The sequence below is a fragment of the Epinephelus lanceolatus genome, chromosome 18, assembly GCF_041903045.1.
Source record: "Epinephelus lanceolatus isolate andai-2023 chromosome 18, ASM4190304v1, whole genome shotgun sequence".
Lineage (NCBI taxonomy): Eukaryota > Metazoa > Chordata > Actinopteri > Perciformes > Serranidae > Epinephelus > Epinephelus lanceolatus.
In genome coordinates this window covers 38,496,591-38,518,992 of record NC_135751.1, presented here as the reverse complement: position 1 = coordinate 38,518,992, position 22,402 = coordinate 38,496,591, and the positions used below count along the sequence as shown (strand labels likewise).

Sequence of the window (22,402 nt, the reverse complement as noted above, 5' to 3'; positions counted from 1 at the left end):
TAGCTTTTTAGGGTCCAAACAAGGGTGTTTAGTAGGGACCTACATCTGTGTTTCAATTGGCTTTTCAGGCTCTAAACATGAGTGTTTTGTAGCTACCTATCAGTCTGTTTCCATCGGCTTTTAGGCTCCAAACGAGGGTGTTTTGTAGCGACCTGTTACTGTGTTTCAATTGGCTTTTTAGGCTCTATAAGGAGATGTTTGGTAGCAACCTCTTGCTGTGTTTCCATTGGTTCTTTAAGCTCCAAATGTTTGAGTGTTTGGTAGCAACCTCTCGCTGTGTTTCCATTGGTTCTTTAAGCTCCAAATGTTTGAGTGTTTGGTAGCAACCTCTCGCTGTGTTTCCATCAGCTTTTTAGGCTCCAAACATGGGTGTTTTGTAGCAACCTGTCGCTGTGTTCTGTTGGTTTTTATGACTGTTGCTGTGTTTCAATTGGCTTTTAGGCTGCAAACGTAAATGTGGGTGCTTGTAGCGACCTGTCAATGTGTTTCAATCCGTTTTTTTGGCGCCAAACATGGGTGTTTTGTAGTGACCTGTTGCTGTGTTTCAATTGGCTTTTAAGGCTCCAAATGTTGGTGATTTGTAGCAACCGGTCAGAGTGTTTCCTTTGGCTTTTTAGGCAAGAAATACAAGGGTGTTTTGAAATTACCTGTCAGTGTGTTTCCATTAGCTTTTTAAGCTCCAAACGTATAAGGCTTTAAACATGGGCGATTTGTAGCTAACTGTCGGTGTGTTCCCATCAGCTTTTAACACTCCAAACGAGGGTGTTTTGTAGCAACCTGTCACTGTGTTTTATTTGGCTTTTTAGGCTTTAAACTTAATGGGCTCCAAACATGGGTGTTTTGTAACAACGTGTCGGTGTGCTTCCTGCAGGGATTGTGGCATGACAAGGTGTTTTTTTAACAAGACATCACGTGTGCAGCTGGGATTGTGCCACCAAAGCTATTTTTAGCCATTATCTAAACATAATCAAGTGGTTTTTGTGCCTAAATCTGAACAAACATTAGCCAAAACGTTGTTGAAATGAAAGTTCCACTACATAATGACTTGCAGAAACGTACAGTGCCAGCATTTATTCTGTCGACTGGGCTCTTGGTCCAGTTTTCAGTATGTTTGTATTCTTGACGACTTTTTACGAGCCTGAACTCTTTTAGTAACCAAAACACAGGAAGTACAATTTGAAGTGAACTGAACGATGGCACTGGAGCTGATCTGAAATGCAAGTAATGCCCATTCATAACAGAAACCTGCTTGTTTACACACAGTTTGCCTGTTGAAAAGTTGTTCACAGTGTTCACCACCTTAAGGTCTGCTTTATATTTCTCATCTTTTTAAATATTCTTTCATTTTCCATGTACAGTGTCGGACATGCATTAAGACATATGCATTTTTTTCTCCTATATACAACACATTGAACATACAGTACATACACGGGCCTACATTATGATACCATGTGTGCACATATTCCAACATGGTGGATGTTCACATCTCGCGTGTCTACATGTCACGTTGTCATCTATTTGGTGTTATTTCTTCAGGCATTTACATCTCCCCTCCGTTCACAGTCATGTTAATTCATGATATGTCAGTGTGATGCTACAGTAAAAGGCATTACATGGGAGAGTCTGACTCATTCTCATCACGAGTGATGCTTGGAGCTGCGACTGTTCCCTTTATCAGAGTGGACTGTGCCAGCCGCTGCAGTTGGAGCGCCCCGTCGGCCGCCACCGGACGAAGCCTCTGGTTTTCCTGCTGTGTTTCCTCGCCTCTCCTCACCTGACTTGGAGGTGTCTTTACCCTTGGCGGCCTCTTGTGACCCCACCTTCATTGGCCCGAGCACTGTTTTGGCCACGCTCGTGAGCTGGGTGACGAAGCTGGCTTTATCCCCCGGAGACATCGGGCGAGACTTGCTCGAGCAGGGCGAGGCTGCGTTAGAGGAGGGTGATATGGGGTTCTCTTCCAGGACCTCCAGGTGCGCCCTCTCTTCCTTGACCCCGCGGTAACTGTGCGATACTTTCTCGATTTTGGATCTGGCAGCAGTGGGTGCGGGCGCATGAGCTGCAGAGTGGGTTTGAGCCTGGGTGGGAACCGGGGGCGCCGGTCCTTTGACTTTGGTCGTCTCAGTTGCTTTATCTACGCCTCCTTTCTCTGCGGTCTCTGCGCCTTTACGTGGCTTTGACTCTGCAGATACTTTCTGTACGCTTCCTTTCTCTGTCGCTGCAGTGCCTTTCACCTTCTCCTCAATCTTCTCCTGAGCTTTAGTTGCAGGTGCGCTGTCTGTCTGTGCACCCTGCTGCTTACCGTCTTGTTGTTGCGGGCTCTTTGATGACATTTTCTCACTGAGTTTACTCTTGGAGACAGTCGCCTCAGAAGCTGAAGTACTTACTTTCTGAGGTTTGTCTCCTGGGCAGGGCTTGGCCTCTGTACTGGATGAAACCAGAGCTGGACTCACGTTATTCTTCAGAACCTCAGCAGAGGTTAAAGCCTTATCAACAACATCGCTCTTGGACTCAGCTTTAGTAACGAGGCTCTGGGTTTGCGACCCGCTGAGCTCAGACGCTGTGGTCTGGGTATCCTTCTCTCTTGATGTGAGCAGAGTGTCGCGGCTCAGTGGTGACTCCTGCCTCCCCAGCTTCCGTACTGGCTTCAAACCTCCAATCTCCCCTCCCATGGGGGGAGAGGGGGAGGAGGATGATGAAGGAGACGGGGGAGCAGGTCCATTCTCTCCTTCCATCTCCAGCAGACTTTGCAGGCTGTGCTCACAGTGGAAGGACTCTCTCCTGTAGTCCCCGTGCGACACCTCCAGGCTATGCTTGCGTAACGACACCCCGCCTGTCAGAGGAGAGGGTGACGATGATGATGAAGACGAGGAAGGCAGCATCGGAGCCCCTAGCTTTTCTGCCGACTGCACCCGCTGCAGCAGGGGGGACCTGGGCGGCTCTGCACTTTTGGGACGAGGGCGGGCGACAGGAGGCGAGGAGTGCAGCTTGGCGGGAAACATCTGTGTGGTGTTGGAGCTTCCGACTGTGTGGCCGGAGAGAGGCGGGGGAGAGGAGGTGGTGGGGGAGGGGGTGTGAGCCAGGGGAGACAGAGGGATGTTGCCGGCAGATTTGCAGCGTGCAGAGCGGTACTGGCGGTGGAGTTTGGGGGACAGGCCGTGCAGGGAGCTGGGCCTCATGTGGTGAGAGGCTGCGGGGGAGTTGGGAGTGCTGGATGCTGGAGAGCTGCTCTGGGAGGAGGTGCCTGAGGAGAGGAGAGGATTTAGACATTACAATCACATTATGTCAACACTGTATTTCTGTTCTATCAAGAATTAAAAATTTTATGGTAAAATCTGCTGTTTTAATCTCTTTGTTATACTTTTTAAATATTTATACTCTCCTAGAAACCAAATAATAACCAAATAAAAATTTTTAGGCTCCAAACTAGTTTGTTTTGTAGCGACTTGTCAGTGTGTTTCAGTTGGCTTTAAGGCTCTAAACATATTAGGCTGCAAACATGGGTGTTTTGTAGCAACCTGTTGGTGTGTTTCCATAGACTTTTTAGGCACCAGATGTTGGTGTTTGGTTGCAACTCATCTGTGTGTTTGCATTAGCTTTTTAGGTTCCTGGTATGGGTGGTTTTGTAGCTACAGGTTGGTGTGTTTCCTTCTGTTTTGTAGGCTCCATATAAGGGTATTTTGAAGCAACCCGTCACTGCATTTCAGTTGGCTTTTTAGGCTGCAAAGTGGAGGTTTTGTAGCAACCTGTCAGTGTATTTCTATCGGCTCCTTAGTCACCAAACTTTAGTATTTTGTAGCCACCTGTTGGTGTGTTTCCATCGGCTTTTTAGGCTCCAAACTAGCTTGTTTTGTAGTGACCTGTCACTGCGTTTCAGTTGGCTTTTAGGCTCCAAACGTATTAGGCTCTAAATGTGGGTGTTTTGTAGCAACCTCTCAGTGTGCTTCCACAGGCTTTTTTTGGCGCCAAATGTTTACATGTTTACAGCCACATGTATGTGCTAGCAGTCTTCTTCCTCCTCCCTGTTTTTGTTGGTGTGGTGCTACATTTGTTGGCCCATTGCTGCCACCAAATGTTGATCATCAGAATATTGTCAAACCAACAGCATGATGGGAAGTGCACTGCCACACGCTCATGAAAAAACATTGATCCATAGAACTACCAGTTGTCAGAAACGTTCTTTTAAGTTATGATTTAAAAGCAAAACATCAAATACACACAGAAGATAAAATATCCTCCGTTTTGTGTTCTTTTAAATATATTATCTGTATTAAGTTACAGTTTTAAGGCCTACCAGACAGCTAAACCACATAAAAACAGACACATGCATATTCCAGGCCCTACATACTAACCCAGGTAGGTGGATTCAGTCAGAGCGGAGCGGTAACTCTGAGTGGGTGAGCGGGCGGAGAGGCTGTGGGTGGGGGAGCCTGGGAGACTGTCACCAGATGAAAGAGAGCGATTTAAAGAGGAGAGGCTCCGGCTGGTGTGGAGCAGGTTGGACTGCTTGGTGATTTTCCTGAACAGGGAGCTGCGCTTCTTCCTGAAAAGACAAAGTAATAATATGGTGAGAATAAAACATTTAAGATTCTGTATTCTTGTGATGAAATGCATTTATTTTGCAGTAACGCACTCTTGTCCCTCCTTGGCTCCGGCTCTCTTGCTGCGTCGTGCCATCTTGGATTTATAGCTGGACTTGCGGGCAGGACCCACTTTTATAGAGGTGTTCTCAAATGGAGTTGTTGTAACTGTCACCTTGTTTCCACTCTGTAGATTATAAACATATATTTATATGAATCAAATCATTTATAGAGAAATTCTATTTCAGCCATCGTATAAAAATCTTAACATGTATGTTAGGTTGTGCTCACCTTCAGGATGAGCTCCACCACCTCTGTATGAACCAGACCGTGGACTGACTCCCCGTTTACGTGAGTGATGAGGTCACCAGCGTTAAGTCCAGCTTCCTGGGCGGGACCGCCTTCCTCCACATGCTGTGATTAGAACAAAGGACTCAATTAAACAGATTTAGGTGTTGATACAAAGCTGTTTATCTGCATGTTAAAGCTCTCATGGGAGCCAAAAGGAAAAAATGAACACAATTTAACATATTTTAATGTTTCTGTCTGTTATTCTACATGTTTCAGATGTTTTTCTACAACCTGATTTAAAGCATATTGAGCTGGTTTGTATGTATGAAATTTGCTGTATAAAAGAGATAATTATCAGCTCTGCTTTCTCACCCAGACCATGTGATGTACACTGTAAACATCACTGTCCCCCATGTAGACTCTGATGGCTCGCAGAGTGAAGCCGTACTTCTTCCCCGAGCGGTGGATGGTGATTGGAGAATGCAGGACGTTGACCATGGGAGAGTAGTCTCTGCTGGGAGAAGAGTCACGCGACGAAGGATTGGACGAGAGGGAGCGAGGAGACATGGGGCTCGCCAGCGGGGAGGCAACGTGTTGCTCCACTGAGGAGAGAGGGATGAAGCTCAGGTTACATCACAGCGTTACATTTTAAATATGTTTTTTACACTTTATTTGCTGATGTAAAATAACCAGCATGTTCACCTGCAGGAATGATGACAGACAGAGCAGTAGCAGAAGCAGATTTAATAACTTTGGATCCTGGCCGTGAGCTGCGTTTCTCTCCTTCAGCTGAGAGCTGCTGGTGGCGAACCCTCCGCAGCACCAGGTCAGTGGTGGCCCCGCGGGGACCCTGTGGGTCTGGAAGCCCCAGAACAGAAGCAGTGCCTGGTAGAGGCAACGATGCATCAGCAGGTCTCAACAGCTTGTCTGTGACATGAAATCCAACAGTAAATTACAGTCTTGTCATAAATTATGATCAAATACAGGTTTACTATCACAAGACAAGTGACATCATGCTTCCTCATCCCTTCTCACCTCCAGTTGCGACCCCGTTGCTGTCTTTAAGGAGTGTTTTCAGATCCCCTTGAGAGGCGATGGCAGCCATGGCTCCCTCCAGGGACGTCCCTCTGGCCTTCACTGCAGGCTGCCTGCTGGGGACAGGCAGCTCAGAGTCAACCTCCAGGGGGGAGGCCAGGCGGTGTGTGTCCATGAGGGCGGAGAAGCGTCTTCGGGCTCCAGACGGTGGGCTGGAGTCGCTCTCCATAAAGGAGGACTCAGAGCAGGATAAGCGCTTCCTGAAAAAGCAAAGTAGGTGTACTTTGGTGTGAAGTTATACTTGATGAGTCTCGTTTTTTTACATTGAACACACGAAGACTTTCTGGCCAGATAGACAAAAAAAACCTGTCTTTCATTGTGTTGTTTGGTCACGTATCCCTTAAACAAACCCTCTAACTTTATTTGACCATGAACATTTAATTCTTCACTATTTTATGTGGACGGCTGCACTCACATCTCAGGCGATCCAGTCCTCCAGCTCTTGTCCCTGAGGGTGAGGCTCCCCAGACTTTCTCTCTTGGCCACTCGATCCTCCCTGGGGACCTTGTGCTCCCGTAGAGTCACGCCAGGGACTTTATGCTCCAGCTGGGACAGCTGCTCCATACTGCTGTACACCTGCAGGCCCACACAATAAAGACAGACTGAATTTTGTGGACTGAAAAATAACCATTATCATTTTAAACACTTCAGACCTGAAGAAAAAAAAGAGAAGCAGGAGGCAAACTTTAATCTGACTTTGCGGTCTGACCTTGCTGAAGCGAGGGGAGCAGGATGAGAAGCGATGTATCTCCACGGGCTCGTCATCGTTGGTGTCGTCCTCATCGTATGAATGCACATGATGGTAGCGCTCAGATCGGGCTGGTGGAAAGGTGACAAGATATCGTAGCTTTACATCTGGCAAATATTCAGTGAACGGTGGCATTCATTTTCTCTCTGTTCTCAGATTATCAGCTACTGACATTAGCCCATATGAGACAAAAGAAATCCATGTGTGCTCAGAAATCAGTCTACATTAAAAGCTGCAAACTCTTCAACATTAGCAGTCATGGTAACATGGTGGGCGGAGGGTGTTGTGACCACGATGGTGATGACTCAGAAGACCCTGAGCTGTTTTGATGAATACAATTTTCCTTAACTCAAAGTGACCTGTGGTCTGTACCTGGAGTCCCCGGCAGCGGACTTACTGTCAAAATAACTGGTGTCTTCCTCAGACTCCAGGTGAGGAATGAACTCTGCCTTCTGTCTCAGCAGGCTGTTCCAATTCACCTCTGTGAAGAACGAGTGCTGCCTCACTTCAAACGCACCACCTACTGGGTCGAGGATGGGAGAGGAGGGGGACAGAGGGGGAGACAAAGACAGACAGGTAATGACTGCAGCCCTAAAGCAAGCAGAGCAACTTTAACTCAGTTAAAGTTGACTTATTTGCGTAAACTGAATCTGTGAGGCTACAGGCAGGACGACACTTTGTGTTCTAGGTCAGTGATTTCCAACCAGGGATACACGTACCCCATCATGGAGAACTTGCCTGGGGGAAGGTGGGAAGATTGTGAAGTAGCTCAGCTAACATGGAAAATACAAAATTAGGATGTAAAAGAAAAATTTATCGATATATTGAGTCAACTGTGACACCATAACACCATGCTTTGAGATTAATGTGCATGAAATCTAGTTAACAAGTGAAGAGAGAAGTCTACAAAGTTAGCTTAAAGTAATACATTAATTGTTGCAATACCTAGCTACAAGTAAAAGATACATGTTTGAAATAGTAAGATAAAAGTAATTGATAAATGGTTGAAATAATTAGCTACTTAAATAAATGGTTGAAAAGGCTAAAAGTAATGGATAAATAGCTGAAATATTTATGGCTAAATGGTTAAAATAGTTTGCTAAATGTAGAAATTACATTTTAAATAGCTGAAAGTAGCCTAATAGATTAATGGTTGAAATAGTTAGCTAAAAGTGGCTATGTAGTCAAAAGAGTTAGCCATAAGCAAAAAATAAATGGTCGAAAAAGCTAAAAGTAATGGATAAATGGCTAAAATAGTTAGCTAAAAGTAAAAGATAAATGGTTTAAAAAGTTAAAAGTAATGGATAAATGGTTGAAATAGTTAGCTAAAAGTGATGGCTAAAATAGTTAGCTAAAAGTTAGCTAAAAGTAAAAGATAAATGGTTGAGAAGCTTAAAGTAATGGATAAATGGTTAAAATGGTTAGCTAAAAGTGATGGCTAAATGGCTAAAATAGTTAGCTAAAAGTTAGCTAAAAGTAAAAGATAAATGGTTGAGAAGCTAAAAGTAGTGGATAAATAGTTAAAATAGTTAGCTAAAAGTGATCGCTAAAATAGTTCGCTAAAAGTTAAAGATAAATGGTTGAGAAGCTAAAAGTAATGGATAAATGGCTAAAAAAGTTAGCTAAAAGTGATGGCTAAAATAGTTAGCTAAAAGTAAAAGATAAATGGTTGAGAAGCTAAAAGTAATGGATAAATCGTTAAAATAGTTAGCTAAAAGTGATGGCTAAAATAGTTAGCTAAAAGTGATGGCTAAATGGCTAAAATAGGTAGCTAAAAATGATGGCTAATAGTTAGCTAAAAGTAAACGATAAATGATTGAGAAGCTAAAAGTAATGGATAAATAGTTAAAATAGTTAGCTAAAAGTGATGGCTAAATGGCTAAAATAGTTAGCTAAAAGTTAGGTAAAAGTAAAAGATAAATGGTTGAGAAGCTAAAAGTGATGGCTAAATGGCTAAAATAGTTAGCTAAAAGTGATGGCTACATGGCTAAAATAGTTAAAAGTGATGGATAAATGGCTAAAATAGTTAGCTAAATGTAAAAGATAAATGGTTGAGAAGCTAAAAGTAAATGGTTAAAATAGTTAGCTAAAAGTGATGGCTAAATGGCTAAAATAGTTAGCTAAAAGTAAAAGGTAGTGGTTGAGAAGCTAAAAGCAATGGATAAATGGCTAAAATAGTTAGGTAAAGTAAAGATTACATTTTAGATAGCTAAAAGTAGGCCTCGTGGATAAATGGTTGAAATACTTAGCTTAAAGTAAAAGATAAATGGTTGGAATCGTTACCTCAAAGTTACTGCTAACTGGTAAAAAAAGTTAGCTTAGAGTAAGAGCTTAGAGCATTTATTTTTCTATATAGAGAATATAAGCTTAGAGCTTATATTTTCAATAGCTAATAGCCGGGCTAATTAATTAATTTTTGGAATAAGTATCTAAAAGTAAATGGAATATGGTTGAAATAGGTAATGCACCCCAACTAAACCAAAATGAAACACAAAAGAAAATAGTGAACTACAGGTCTAAGTGAAAATAGAGACCAGGGACAACAGTGGAAAATGACCATAACTTAAAGTAGTGAACCACTAATCTATCAGACAGACCTGTTCCCAGTCGAACCAGTGGATTTGTCTGCAGAAGGGAGGAGATCAGGTTCTGGGCATCGACAGGAAGAGCCTCTTCCCCTTCAGGCCACACTATGTCATCTACCAGATACAGCAGACAGAGAGAGGATGATATGAGGTAACACATTTTTGGTGAAGACGTGTACTCGTCCAGCTCAGAGCTTTGACCCCTCACCTGTGATGACCTGTCCGAACAGCTCCTCTGGAGTGTCTCCAAAGAAAGGCACACAGCCCACCAGGAACTCATACAGGATGATGCCCATAGCCCACCAGTCCACCGGCTTCCCATAGCCTTGGCGAAGAATAACCTCCGGAGCAATGTACTCGGGAGTTCCACACACCTGAAGGAGAAACAGTGACACTTAATTTCATCAGGTGTTACTTATCGCTCCAAGTCCTGTGACTTACATGAAACCCTGTCCTGCGTACAGACACTTAATGTAAGCCTCACATAAATGTACTTTGTTTTTGAAATACATGTATACTCAGATCAGATTATTCTACACCAGATCTTCATGAAATTTAAATCGTACACTATACATAATTTGACCCTGCCTGAGAGGCACATGTGTATGGAGCATGCATATTTCTCCCCGGCTGAGCAGATCACTTCAGGGATGCCAAGACAAGATGAAAGCCTCACTGAGGGTTTTCATGTGCAGATGGGTATGCACTGAATGCTAACAGATTTCTGGCCACCACAATGCATACACAAGAAATAATGAGGCCCAGATTCAAATCATGAGCACTGCATGAAAGGCTTGAGAAAATAAACCTCACCTGAAAGAGAAATGATGATAATAACCGAGGAAATACTGCCTATTGTTCTGCCAACTGCTTTTTTCATGCTTCAGATATGCCTGGCTCACAATGACGGGGAATATCTTTGCATAGAGATGAAGACATCAAAGGACATTTCATATCTCAACTTTACTTGGATCATACTGTAGTTAAAGAGTCTGCACTGCAGTACGACTGAAAAGACACAGTTTACAGTCAAACTGCAGATGTATGGAGGCCAAGAAGGGCCGTGCTTGCAGTTATTTTTTTAATGCCATTATTTCGGGATCACAAGATAATTATTTCATTATCTTAAGATAACAAAGCTCATTTATTGTGATAAGTTGATTTATGTTGATTCTTGAGATAACAAAAGGATGATTTCTTGTGATATCAAGATCACTTATCGTGAGAAAACAACTCTCTCTCTCTCTCTCTCTCTTTTTTTTTTTTTAAATAGGGCTGCTCCCTAATATTCGACCAAATGTTAGTTGACTACAAAGGTCATTAGTCGACAAAATTTCATTGGTCGCTTAGTTGCAGATAATTTGAAAGGACAGACACAGGAAGTGTCCACGCTCAGCAGTCAGACAGGAGTCAGGTTAATTTCCAGGGCTGGTACCTGCGGTTATTCCACAGGCTAGTTAATAACATGTAGGGCAGGAAATCCAAAGTGTGGGATCATTTTGAGAAGGTGAAGGACGAACCCAAGGTGATATGTAAACTCATCTTCATTGGTCGACTACAAACATGACGTATCATCTGAAACATGGAAGTAGCTACATGCCCATTAGCCCACAGCGTCATTAACAGGCGGCTCGCTCAGTGTGTGACATGCACTTGGAGATAAAATATAGGCCTATATTAATGAAGGTTCATTAGTACGGTTTTGTATTTCTCTGTAATGTAGCACAGTGTTAACAGTGTTAGTGATACTATTCTTTCTCACACCTTCAACTCAAACCACCAAAATATATCATTTAATCATTACATTCATATCAGAAACATGCGGGCGACTAGTCGACTAATGGCCCTAAATGATGACTGTTGGTCGAATAGGAAAATTCTTAGTCAGGGGCAGCCCCAGTAAATACTTTGTGAAAGCACCCATAGTCAACCCTGCAGTATCAGTGCAGAACTGATCTCAAGGTAATAGGCAAAAAATATTGTGATATTTGATTTTCTCTATAGAGCCCAGCCTTAACTCAATAAATTCTCTATGTCTGTGTAAACTTTGGCTCATCGTACCTGTTTATCCAGGAACTCCCGAGTGTCCTTCTCTATGTGTCCTTCATACAAGTTGGTGGTCAGACTCATCAGACCCATCTTAGAAAGACCGAAGTCTGTGAGCTTGATGTGGCCCATCGAGGTAATCAGGAGGCTGAGAACAGAAACGTTTATTTATACTCTCATGAAAGAGCAATGAAATAGCAAGTGTTTAGTAATGTATTGTGACAATCTCTTTGCAACATTTTCATGCAAACTGACTCTGTCTTACTTGTCAGGCTTGAGGTCACGGTGTACGATGCCATAGTTGTGTAAGTACTCCAGTGCAAGGACGGTCTCTGCAAAGTACATGCGTGCCATTTCCACAGGCAGAGCCCCAATGTTCTTCAGCAGAGTAGCACAGTCTCCACCTGCCAGCACAATTCATTATTTGATTAGTCCTGCTGCTGACATTAGCAATTACCACAAATGTCTCCTGCTACCTTTTGTCCCAGAGACCATTTTAGTTTCCATTTAGACACACAACAATCATGCAATCTGTGTGGCTTTAACTCTGTGGACTCTGCTGACGGTGCCGACATGAGTCATTCTGCATCGTACGCTGAAGGATACCTGGCACATTATTATGCATTTCACTTTCACCTGGCATTCAGAGAATGTTCACCTACGGAAAATGTATGACAGCCTATGAAAAGGGTCAGACCATTCAATTACCTGTGGGGCAGACCTATAATAAGAACGCACTGCTATTAGATTTTTGCAGTGCTGGTGTTGTGGCTACGGGAATGACTTCTGAGTCTACAGCCATGCTGGTGTCCAACACCCATACTATATATTAATAATTTACAGTGTGATCAGTGTGGAGGAGGTGGAAGCTCAACGATTGCCTCGGCTTAAAATATAGAAAATCCTTTGTTGTTTTTTTTTCCACTTAATTCTTATGTTTAAGGCAAGAAAGGAATGGAAGAATTAATGGAAGACGGGGAGACAAGAACCACTCCACGTGCAGTGGAGGTCTCTGCAGATCATGGACACCTCGGGGTGCAGTGGTTAGCACTGATGCCTCACATCAAGAGGATTACTGATTTGAACCCTGGGTGGGGGGTTTGAACCCCGGGACTGGGGAGCCCTTCTGTGTGGAGTTTGCATGTTCTCCCTGTGTCAGCGTGGGTTTCCTCCAGGTGCTCCTGCTTCCTCCCACAGTCCAAAGACATGCAGGTTAATTGGTGACTCTAAATTGTCCGTAGGTGTGAATGTGAGTGTGAATGGTTGTCTGTCTCTATGTGTCAGCCCTGTGATAGTCTGGTGACCTGTCCAGGGTGAACCCTGCCTCTCGCCCAATGTCAGCTGGAATAGGCTCCAGCCCCCCCACGACCCCCAACAGGATAAGCGGGATGAATGAAAGAATGTTTTCCACAAGCCACAACTAATTTTCCCTGGTACCACCTGAGGGTCTGAGTAATACCTGGAACAATCATTATCCTGACTGCTTCCTCGTTGCCGACCTCGCCTGCCTCTGACTCTCCTGCTTCACCTGCTCCCTGGTAAACCACTCAGCCTTCTGGCCCGACCAAGAGATCTGCTTCTGCTTTCCTGGTTTCTGTTCACCTGTTCCCTTTGGCTGTTTGGAGAGACCGTCACTCAGCTCTCCATAGTGAGTTTACCTGTTCATCTGCCTGTGGTTTCCTGTGCTATGGATTGCTTCTCTGTGTGGCTGCACATTCTGCCAGCTCATCATCACTACTGGCAAGACCCACCCTGGCTACAGTCGGCTCCACACAAGTGTGTTGGCTGCTCTCATGTGTACTCCTGGTTCTGGATTCCCTACTCCCTCATGGTACCGTTGCACACTACTGAACTGTTTTCGGCTTTGGCGCTCCACGCCAAGAGCCCTGGACTGAATCTGCCTCTCACAGGGCACTGAACCTGGACACTGACTTTCCCAGTTGTTTCATCCGTTTGCTCACTTTGTATTTATCAAAGCGGTGCATTAAAGTCTATTATAAACTGTCCTGCCTGTCATTGGTGCTTCTTTTGGGTCCTACACTCACCTGCTGCAATATTGGGAATTGATGGACAGCCTGCAGCCAATCAGAACTGGGGATTTAACCCCGACCATGGTATAAATATACTAACTCAAAAAGTTGAAATGCTGACAAGAAACTTAACTTAACACAGAACACCTGGAGGTGTAGACAAGGGCAGAATATCCACCCAACAACATTTTTCTCACCACTTGACACACACATGGATATTCTTACCTTCTACATACTCCATGACCATGCAGAGGTGCCGACGGGTTTCGAAGGAGCAGAACATGGAGACGACAAAGGGATTCTCTGCGAAGGTGAGGATGTCTCTCTCCACAAAGGCCTGCTGGATCTGGTTCCTCAGGATCAGGTTCTGCTTATTGATCTTCTTCATAGCAAATCGCTGGCGTGTCTCCAGATGACGCACCAGGTACACAGCGCTGTATTACACACACAGAGGCACGTATTATGTCTTACTATGTGGCTACTCTGCTGATGTAAAAAAAAAACATTTGTGTGCATGCCTGATTTACAGAAGTTCGCCCTACAGCTCCACTCACCCGTACGCTCCGTTACTGATCAGCTTGATGGTCTGGAAGTCTGCTTCTCCTGGTGGTTTCATTGCTTTAATCTTACCCTGTGGATCGATGAACATAATGCTGTGATGAACAATGATCCAGTGTCAAACTGATCAAACCAACATGACATGAATCATTAGAGCTGGGGTAGGAAATTTATTTTTTGTGTCACTGGGTTAAAATCCCCAAATAAACTTTGAGCACACTGTAGTTTAAGTACACCAAGACAAAACTAAACTTCTACAGCTCCTCTCGGCTCTGTTTTAGGCTTTAGAAGATCTAGCTCGTGACAGGAGACTTTGGTCAATCACAGGTCATTTCAGAAGGAGGGTGTTCCTATTGGCTGTTCTACAAATGCAGACGTGCGTGCGTAATGTGAAAGCTGACAGAGAGAGAGTCCTGCAGAGAAAGTTGCTCCTCCAGCATCGGTTTAAACTACCTACACTGCAAAGCAACCGTAAAAAGGAAGACAGACTTATCAAAAAGAGATTTTGACAATAAATAAAATAAAACGTGTCAATATCGACAAAGCATTTCAGAGATGGAGAGAAAATGTGGCTAATAGTTTAGCCTTCTGCTAACTGGAGCCAAAGGCTCACAACTGTGGCTTCATGTTAATGTAGCTAACACTAGTTAGAGCCTCAAATCACAGTAAATCCCCTGCCTCACCCCCCATTGCTACAGACCACCTCACCGGGAGGGGACCAGGCAGCAGCTCCAGAGACTGACCCCCAGTCTGCCACAGCAACCCAAATCCAGCCAGCACAAACCCAAGTTCCAGTGGACTGGACAATCCCAACTTCCTGTCAGATGTGTTGCAGCCATTACACAGGTTAGAAGCGCCACTGCTGCTGTCCACAAGCCTGCTGACACTTGGGGTGGGGTTTGCGTTGGCCGAATTTAAGCCAGTACAGTCGCTGCCCGAAGGTCTGTCTCCCAAGCTGCTGCCTGATTTCATCCTGAGGAAGCTGTCCACAGTGGAGGGGAGTGAGGTGGACGGACCGTGGGGCAGCTAGCAGCAAATTCTTGTCTCATTTGTGGTCTGATAAACAGAGAGTGGGGCAAAGAGGGGCTGGGTGCAGCTCTACAATGAAATAAGATTGAATAAATCAATGTATGGGAAACACTGGGTTACTGTATGAAGCTTGTGCATATGCCCGTGTTTGTCTGGTGGGAGGGGCTTAAGACAGGAGAGGGGGAGCTGCAGGAGGAGGCTGTATTTCTGCCCACCCCAGCTTTAATTTTATTTTTTAACAAGGGTGAAAAATTCCCGTTGCCACTGAGGCATGCACATTAAACCCAACATACAGAGATATAACAGATATAACAGAGAGGCGTCTCCAGGTCTGGTCTACATCCCCGCTCCCTCTCCTCTCCTCTTTTTGTCTGCTTAGCTTAATTTTGACAGTTGGAGGCGTGCCTAATGCTGGGGGGAAGGCCTGTAGATTTAGGGAGGGGGGTATCCTGTTTTTTGTACCTCAGCATAAATAAGCTAAATTAGATGGATAAGAGCATGTATGCCAAGTCATTCGGAGATGAGGCAGACATTTTCTACAGGAGCAACAAGGACCTTGGCAGGGCGGACTTTAAACTGTCGCTCTGCATAAATTAAAAAATAAAAAGGGTGGGTGAATGTGGGGTTGGACTGAGCGTTGGAGAAGCTCAGATCTCACCTCTGCTGAGTCATCTGTTTCAGGTGTCAGCGGTCCCTCACTGTCGTAACTGTCGAGGTTTACCATCTCTGATGAGGAAAATATGTCCGTTAAAATCAGCTGTCAGTTCATTTTCTGAGAAGTTAAATCTGTGTGTTTCTGCGTCTCTCCCTCACCTTCAATAGGGTCTCTAGTCAGCCCCAGCTGGCTGATGATGTAACGAGGAATGTCCGTTTTCATCAGGTGACCCTCCTTGGCGTGATCCTCCGCGGCCTCCAGCAGATGGTAGAACTCCTCGGGGTTAAACTCCTGCAAACCAGAGCATCGAGACATGAACATGATGTCATCAGGTGGAACATTTTTGAAGCTGCTCCATTAAACATTGAACTAACGACATTAAATAGGACTCTGTGGGATGATTGAATTTGTGTTTGAGACATTGCTTCCAGGTAAAGCTGGTTTAAAATGTAAATCAGAGAATGTTTCCATATCCGAGTGAAGCCACTGCGGCTGCTTTTAGCAGTTGATGGATGATTCACTGACTCTCTGGAGCAGCTCCAAGATTTGTTTCTGGAAGACACCATCACTGCAGTCTGCTCAGCCTCAGGACAGGCAAAACTCTGGACTGTTTTCAATTAAAGTTTACAAGGTTCTGTTTTAACATACAACATGAATTAAAGCTGTAGTTTGTAACCGTTAAATAACTTTTTGACATGTTTGCTGAAACTGTCACTGTGTCCACACAGAGGGACATAAGACAGATCATCTGAGAAAGACATCACGTTCCTCTGTCTCTTCTTAAGGCTCATTTATGCTCAACGTTAGATACGTAAAGAGACACAAACAGAGCCTTCTGTTCATGTTTTCTGAAAGTTGCTGACACAAAACAGCACATGCTAAGAAATGAGACATGTCATGTGCTGCACAGGCATCACAAGGAAGATGGCAGGTGTACAAAGTGCAGACCCCAAACACCCCAAATTGAGCGTAGCATTCGTTCAGGCAGGACACGGTGTCAAGCTCAGCTCACATCCCAGCTACATCAGCTGATCTCAAACAGCCCAGTGAACAGACGGAGCAGCTGACTGATGGAAGCTCATAGATCACATGATTCCTTTCTATGCAACCAATTGGCAAATCCCATTCAGGACTCCGGGTTTTTTTCGGACCTAATTGTATTGCGGAGTTTTGCACAGCGGCGACCGGATCTTTGCTCTCAAACCACAAAAAAATGTGACGGCACAACAGTCTCCTTCAGTACATTAGTCTATGCTTTCTTTTGATTTTCACATTGGCTAGTCATCCTGTTTAATTTGTCTTCTGATTAAATCGGAACCGCTGAAACAAGTTGTAGGAAGCCTCTGCAAGTAATTGGTTGCTGGCAGACACTCTGTGCTGCAATAACATGGTTAATCAGCAGTGCCGTGCACTGTAGAGCCGATGTGCTGCTGGTTCTGCCGGCCTGAATAGAATATCATGTCTATAGCCTTACTGTTGTGTACAGCCTTTATAGACTGAGCTGAGTAGTGATGCGCGGGTCGACTCGTAACCCGCGGGACCCGCAAATGGACCTGCGGGTCGGGCAGCAGTGATCGTCTGTTAAATCGGTCTGTAAATGATATTTTGACATTATTGGCTATTACTGTCATGGCATCCGAAGGTACTGATGTGTTGAGCAGGTGACAGTCCGCGGCCGTTTTCAAAACACACTTGTGTCACGCACTCCAAAAGAAACTTGTTGAAACTTTAAACAATAATTTATTGTACAAAACGGGGGAAACAAACGTTGACAAAAACGGTTCCATAATTCATATTAAATTCAAAAGATAACGAAAAAACAGCTACAAGTTAGAGGGAATAGTGATAAAGTGGTAAAACGTGGCATTGATCCACAGCCTCAGACGGATGCGCTCAAGCCTGCCGTGCGCACAAGCTCAGTTGATAGGCTATACTATATTTTCACATTTTTTACAATGCAGTTTAAAAGTTTTGATTTTTATTGATAACCTACATTTACCAACAACAAAAAGACTACATTTAGCACCAAAAAAATATGTAAACAATAATAATAATTAAAAAAAAAGTAAATAAAACCAATATCGAATACCAAAATTTCATAACGAATACCTACCCACAGAAACGAATATTCGAATGTCCGAATACTTGGGTACAGCCCTAATAAGAAATGTAATTAAACAATAATGCTGCGGTCCCAACGAGTGGAAACTGTATTGCATGATTACCCATTTTGGCGGAAAACAACTGAAATACGTTTTCAGTGAGAATTTGGCTGATAAGTTCAATGGCAACATTTTTGCGACTCGCCAGGTATGTTAAATATCAATTTCCTCACTATGCATTAGGTTTCCCTAAAAACGTATTCGCTGTTTCAAATTAGTTGTATATAAATGTTGTTTCCAGGAGTCAGGGCTGTAACTTGACTTGATGTATTGCAGAGGTTTCACTGATTGTACTGCTGCTGCAGCTCCTGGCAGCTGATCCAAATATGGTTACTAACGATGTCAAAAACATGCAAAAGATCTCACACACACACACACACACACACACACGGTAATCCATCAGCAGCGATATGCAGAAAATGAGGGTGGAATGACATCGACGAATCAATTCTTCATGTCACTGTTTCAGCTGTCGCTCATCATCAAAAACCACATCAGAGTGGCGTGACTCATTGAGTGGGACACAAGACTGTTATAAAACACAGTAACCCAGAAAAACAGGCAGCTAGACAGACAGACACACACATACAGACACACACACATATAGACATACTCCAACTTTAAATGACACCATGGTCACGGTCTGTCTGAGTCAGACTGGAAGGCGGCCCAGCAGTGGGGGGTCGCTGCCTGGTATAAGTCGAACTGTGGCAGGGCAAATTTTAATCTAAATGCAAATGTATTCTCCACACAGACAGACCAGGCCAGCTCTTTTACTTCAACGTTAGCTTGTTTAGATTTTCTGCCCCCACTGTGTAACATATCAGACCACTTAAATGCTTTTAATGGGCAACAAATGGGTCTCTGTGCCCATGTTTATCTAAAGAAAATCAATTTGTCTTAAAATCACAAGAGGGACGTGAGCTGTGGAACATTCTGGGATGAAGGGTGGGGCGGGATGAGGATTGTGAGCATTGCTGCGGGATAGGATGTTATCTTACCAGACACTCCAGAAGCCTGGCAGGTCGGGAGATGATGATGAGAAGCTTCTTCGCCAACTCTGTGACGAAGGCTACCTCGGAGCTTTCTGAGCGCTCGAAGGCCTGATAGAGAGAGAGACAGAGAGTCAGAGAAGAGATTCACATTAGGACTTCTCTAACACAACACTAACATACAGCCATGCCACTGCAGTCAGTAAAACGAGAGACAAAACGAGACACAGAGTGACAAAGGCTTCAAACAGCTGTGACATATGAGAATATCTGATCATTAAAAAGGCAGCAGATACAATCAAACTTCATCCAGGCAGCCCAGAGTTATCACCGCGATCTAATCAAGCCGTCAGAATGAGGTTGCTGATGAAATTGCCTGATACCTGTTATCTGCTCTGAGCTCAATTAGCTGCCGTTTACTGCTGCCGTTTCAATCTCTCACCAAAGGCATCATGAGTCTGAATGGCATCAGAAGACTCGAGCTGAATCTATCCATCAATAACCTTCCACAGTATCACATCACCTCAATCACATGTCCAAAGATGGATCTGTTTCTGTGTCTGTTATCGCTGCGCTTTAATTTATCCTGCTATAATTGCAAATTAGAGTTACTATCATCTGAAGCTTTTGGTATCATGATACCTGAGTTTTTGTTCCAGTACCAAAATATCTACTTTTCTGATTCCCTACCTTGAGACGTTTCTTTTAACAGAGGAGGCAAAAGTTGTGGAAAGTTCTCAAAATATGGCAAATTTTTATGTCAACCTTAATTAATGTAAAACTTAAAATAAAAGCCTGGTCCCAATTAATGATCAGTCCCTTTTACTAGCCCGGTGTAGCTACACATTTAGACGAATAAAGGCCTGTCTCAATCAAGCCCCGTTCCACCGAGCAGTATGGTACAGTTCAGTCCGGTACGCTTTTTTCTGTGTTCACTGTGAAAAGTTGTGGATGGCACCAGTGGAAGCGTTCCTTAGCGTCCCCATGTTTGGTCCCCCCTCTGTTGGGGTACCTAGCACACAGATCTGGTACTAGAAGGTGGAGCTGTGAACACTGCAGTCTGATTGGTCAGTAGAGGACGGTCACTCTGCTCAGGGCTGAGTTGTGTCTGGTTTTGAGGCTCATGTAACCACTGTTCATACTGTGGAGAGTTTTATTAGTAAACTGTAACTATAAAATGAAAGGATGTTTTGCTGCCTCTCACAGCAGCTGGAGTCTGAGAAAAAATAACTTCATTCACTGGGCCGACTGCCGGCAACTTTTAAGGTGGAACGTTAACTTGTGATGTTACTGAATGCATGAGTTGATGATGTGAATCCATCAACACACCTTAAATTTCACTGTGACAACTTTGACCATCACTTTAGTTTTTATATGACACACACTTTTAGTAATGAATGGATGTTCAAGAGTTTATATATATTAATTTCGACTGATGTGAACTGCATATATTCTAATCCTCACTTCCTGTGGGCTCCAGCAACACTAAACCCCTGAGCTTGCCTGAGAAGGACTAAATGCACAAAGCTGCTATTTTTAAATATCCCATGGAGAGAGACTCTCACTGCAGCCTGTTCTGTTTTGATCTGAAAATGTGGGCGTGCAGCCTCGTTCTGTGGACGATAAACCAGGTGCAGACTGATAAAGGAGGAAATACAGTGAGTGCTGGACGGAGCAGTGAGTGACAACAACCCCACCCACATTTAAGAGGACTGTTTGTGGTGGAAACACTAGGGTCTAGGTACCATGTCTGAAGGGTGAAAACGGGGCTTTAGAGGCCTGGTCTGGTTGCCAAGCAGTTCATTTTTATAGAAGTACTTGGATATATAAAACCGAGTGGACATTTTGTGGACATTATATCTTTTCTAACTCACATCCTGAAGGAGCTTCTCCAGGTTCTCCTGCAGCTCAAAGAAGTAAACAGACGTGATGAGGCCCTCTCGGGACTTGGCCAGGCAGTCTCTGGACAGCTCAGTGATCTGGTGGTGAATGAAGCTGAGGACTCCATCGGCCAGTGGAAGAACATTTTCAGGAGAGAAAGCCTGGATGAACTCGGCCAGCCTCCCCTCCATCTGTGCCGTGGCCTTGGGGAGGATGAAAGGTGGGCAGCAGGGAACAGGAGCAGTATGTGCGCAGAGAAAGAGACGTGAGAGCAGGGAGTGAAAGTAAAAGCGACAGATTAAGTTTAGAAAGAGATTGAATTTCTTAAGAAGACTCAGAGGTATGTGACAGAAAGTTCAGAAAGAAATTTCATTTGTGGCTCAAACAGTGTGGCTCTGCTGCTGCTTTACAATGACTTCACTGAGGCCTCATTTTTTCCATTTGACTTGTGTGAGAACAAGCCCCCAGAGCTTTTACCTCGAATGAACTTCAAACTATAATGTCCAATTTCCTAAAGCTTGATGTTATCTCGGTGGGAGCCATCAGCCTATTTCCTTTTGATACAACCTCAGACCACAGAGAGAGTGAAAGGAGGAGAATTGTATTTTACTGTTCGTAGCTGTGGCAGGATTTCTAAGTGCAGTGACTAAACTTAATATTCTCTCTGACAGGGTGAACGTATCGCGACTCGGCAGAGCCACGTAATCTTGTTTGCTATGGTTTGGCAGCCCCCATGGCTCTGTTTTTAAAACTGTGTCTGTGTTTTGGTTACGACTGTGTTTACTGTGTATTTGTTAAACTCAAATCTTTGAACATGCTCACTCATAAATTATATTCCCTTTTTATTTCTCTAATATGTGAGCCCTGACTGGATGGGATTAGACTGTTACTGTGGCTTGAAAGATTAATGCTCTGTAGGCTCGATGTGCTCACTGTTGTAAGTATTTTTATGGAATATAATGTTTATCATGAAGTAACTTTGTGTGTGTGTGTGTGTGTGTGTGTCTCACCTTTGGAAAGCGCTCTTTGTACACATGGTTCATCATGACTATCTCATTATCATAGCAGGAGGAGGAACGTCCTGGGCTGTGGGGGCAGAAAAACATGGAATGAAAATTTAGCTATACACTGTTTTCTGTGTTGTAAATAACAATAAAATGAGAACATTAAGAGTTCATGTATATCAAGACACGCCCCAGAAAAAGTTTTCTAGCCTCCGCGGTATGCAGTAGCGTTTCTCTTGCAGGCTCCGCCCACAATTTCCAGCTTGGCTCATAGACAAATGGTGCTTTCACACCTGCCCTCTTCGTTTGGGCAGGTGAAAACACAGCAATCACCCTCAGGTGCGCACCAAAAAGTCTGAAGGTACCCTCACTCACAGATATTTCAACCAACTTTTCACAGCAAGACAGTTACTGATTCGAATCCAGTGATGGGACAGCCCTTTTGTGTGGAGTTTGCATGTTCTCCCTGTGTCAGCGTGGGTTTCCTCCAGGTGCTCCAGCTTCCTCCCACAGTCCAAAGACATGCAGGTTAATTGGTGACTCTAAATTGTCCGTAGGTGTGAATGTGAGTGTGAATGGTTGTCTGTCTCTATGTGTCAGCCCTGTGATAGGCTGGTGACCTGTCCAGGGTGAACCCCGCCTCTCGCCCAGTGTCAGCTGGGATAAGCTCCAGCCCCCCTCTGGCCCCTAACAGGATAAGCAGTTGCAGAAAATGAATGAATGAATGAACGAATGAATTTAATATCTTG

General features: G+C 44.1%; 1 protein-coding gene across 6 annotated transcripts in view; it reads right to left on the bottom strand.

The window, feature by feature from the left end:
- Positions 1-1,344: 1,344 nt before the first annotated feature.
- Positions 1,345-22,402, bottom strand: part of LOC117268537 (microtubule-associated serine/threonine-protein kinase 1-like) — a 65,619-nt gene continuing 44,561 nt past the window's right edge. For 3 of the 6 annotated variants that reach the window (XM_033645086.2, XM_033645084.2, XM_033645087.2), the window contains 21 exons: positions 21,660-21,735; positions 20,643-20,852; positions 18,778-18,879; positions 15,773-15,905; positions 15,618-15,685; positions 13,927-14,003; positions 13,598-13,806; positions 11,608-11,746; positions 11,358-11,490; positions 9,505-9,670; positions 9,309-9,410; positions 7,109-7,234; positions 6,673-6,782; positions 6,379-6,539; positions 5,904-6,163; positions 5,571-5,795; positions 5,241-5,470; positions 4,869-4,991; positions 4,631-4,764; positions 4,350-4,540; positions 1,345-3,241 (listed from right to left, as the gene is read on the bottom strand). In XM_033645086.2, the coding sequence (XP_033500977.1) occupies positions 1,638-3,241; positions 4,350-4,540; positions 4,631-4,764; positions 4,869-4,991; positions 5,241-5,470; positions 5,571-5,795; positions 5,904-6,163; positions 6,379-6,539; positions 6,673-6,782; positions 7,109-7,234; positions 9,309-9,410; positions 9,505-9,670; positions 11,358-11,490; positions 11,608-11,746; positions 13,598-13,806; positions 13,927-14,003; positions 15,618-15,685; positions 15,773-15,905; positions 18,778-18,879; positions 20,643-20,852; positions 21,660-21,735 (4,579 nt within the window). In that variant the 3' untranslated portion in view covers positions 1,345-1,637. The remainder of the gene's footprint in view (positions 3,242-4,349; positions 4,541-4,630; positions 4,765-4,868; positions 4,992-5,240; positions 5,471-5,570; positions 5,796-5,903; positions 6,164-6,378; positions 6,540-6,672; positions 6,783-7,108; positions 7,235-9,308; positions 9,411-9,504; positions 9,671-11,357; positions 11,491-11,607; positions 11,747-13,597; positions 13,807-13,926; positions 14,004-15,617; positions 15,686-15,772; positions 15,906-18,777; positions 18,880-20,642; positions 20,853-21,659; positions 21,736-22,402) is intronic. The other 3 variants (XM_078161038.1, XM_033645085.2, XM_078161039.1) reach the window with 1 other exon arrangement.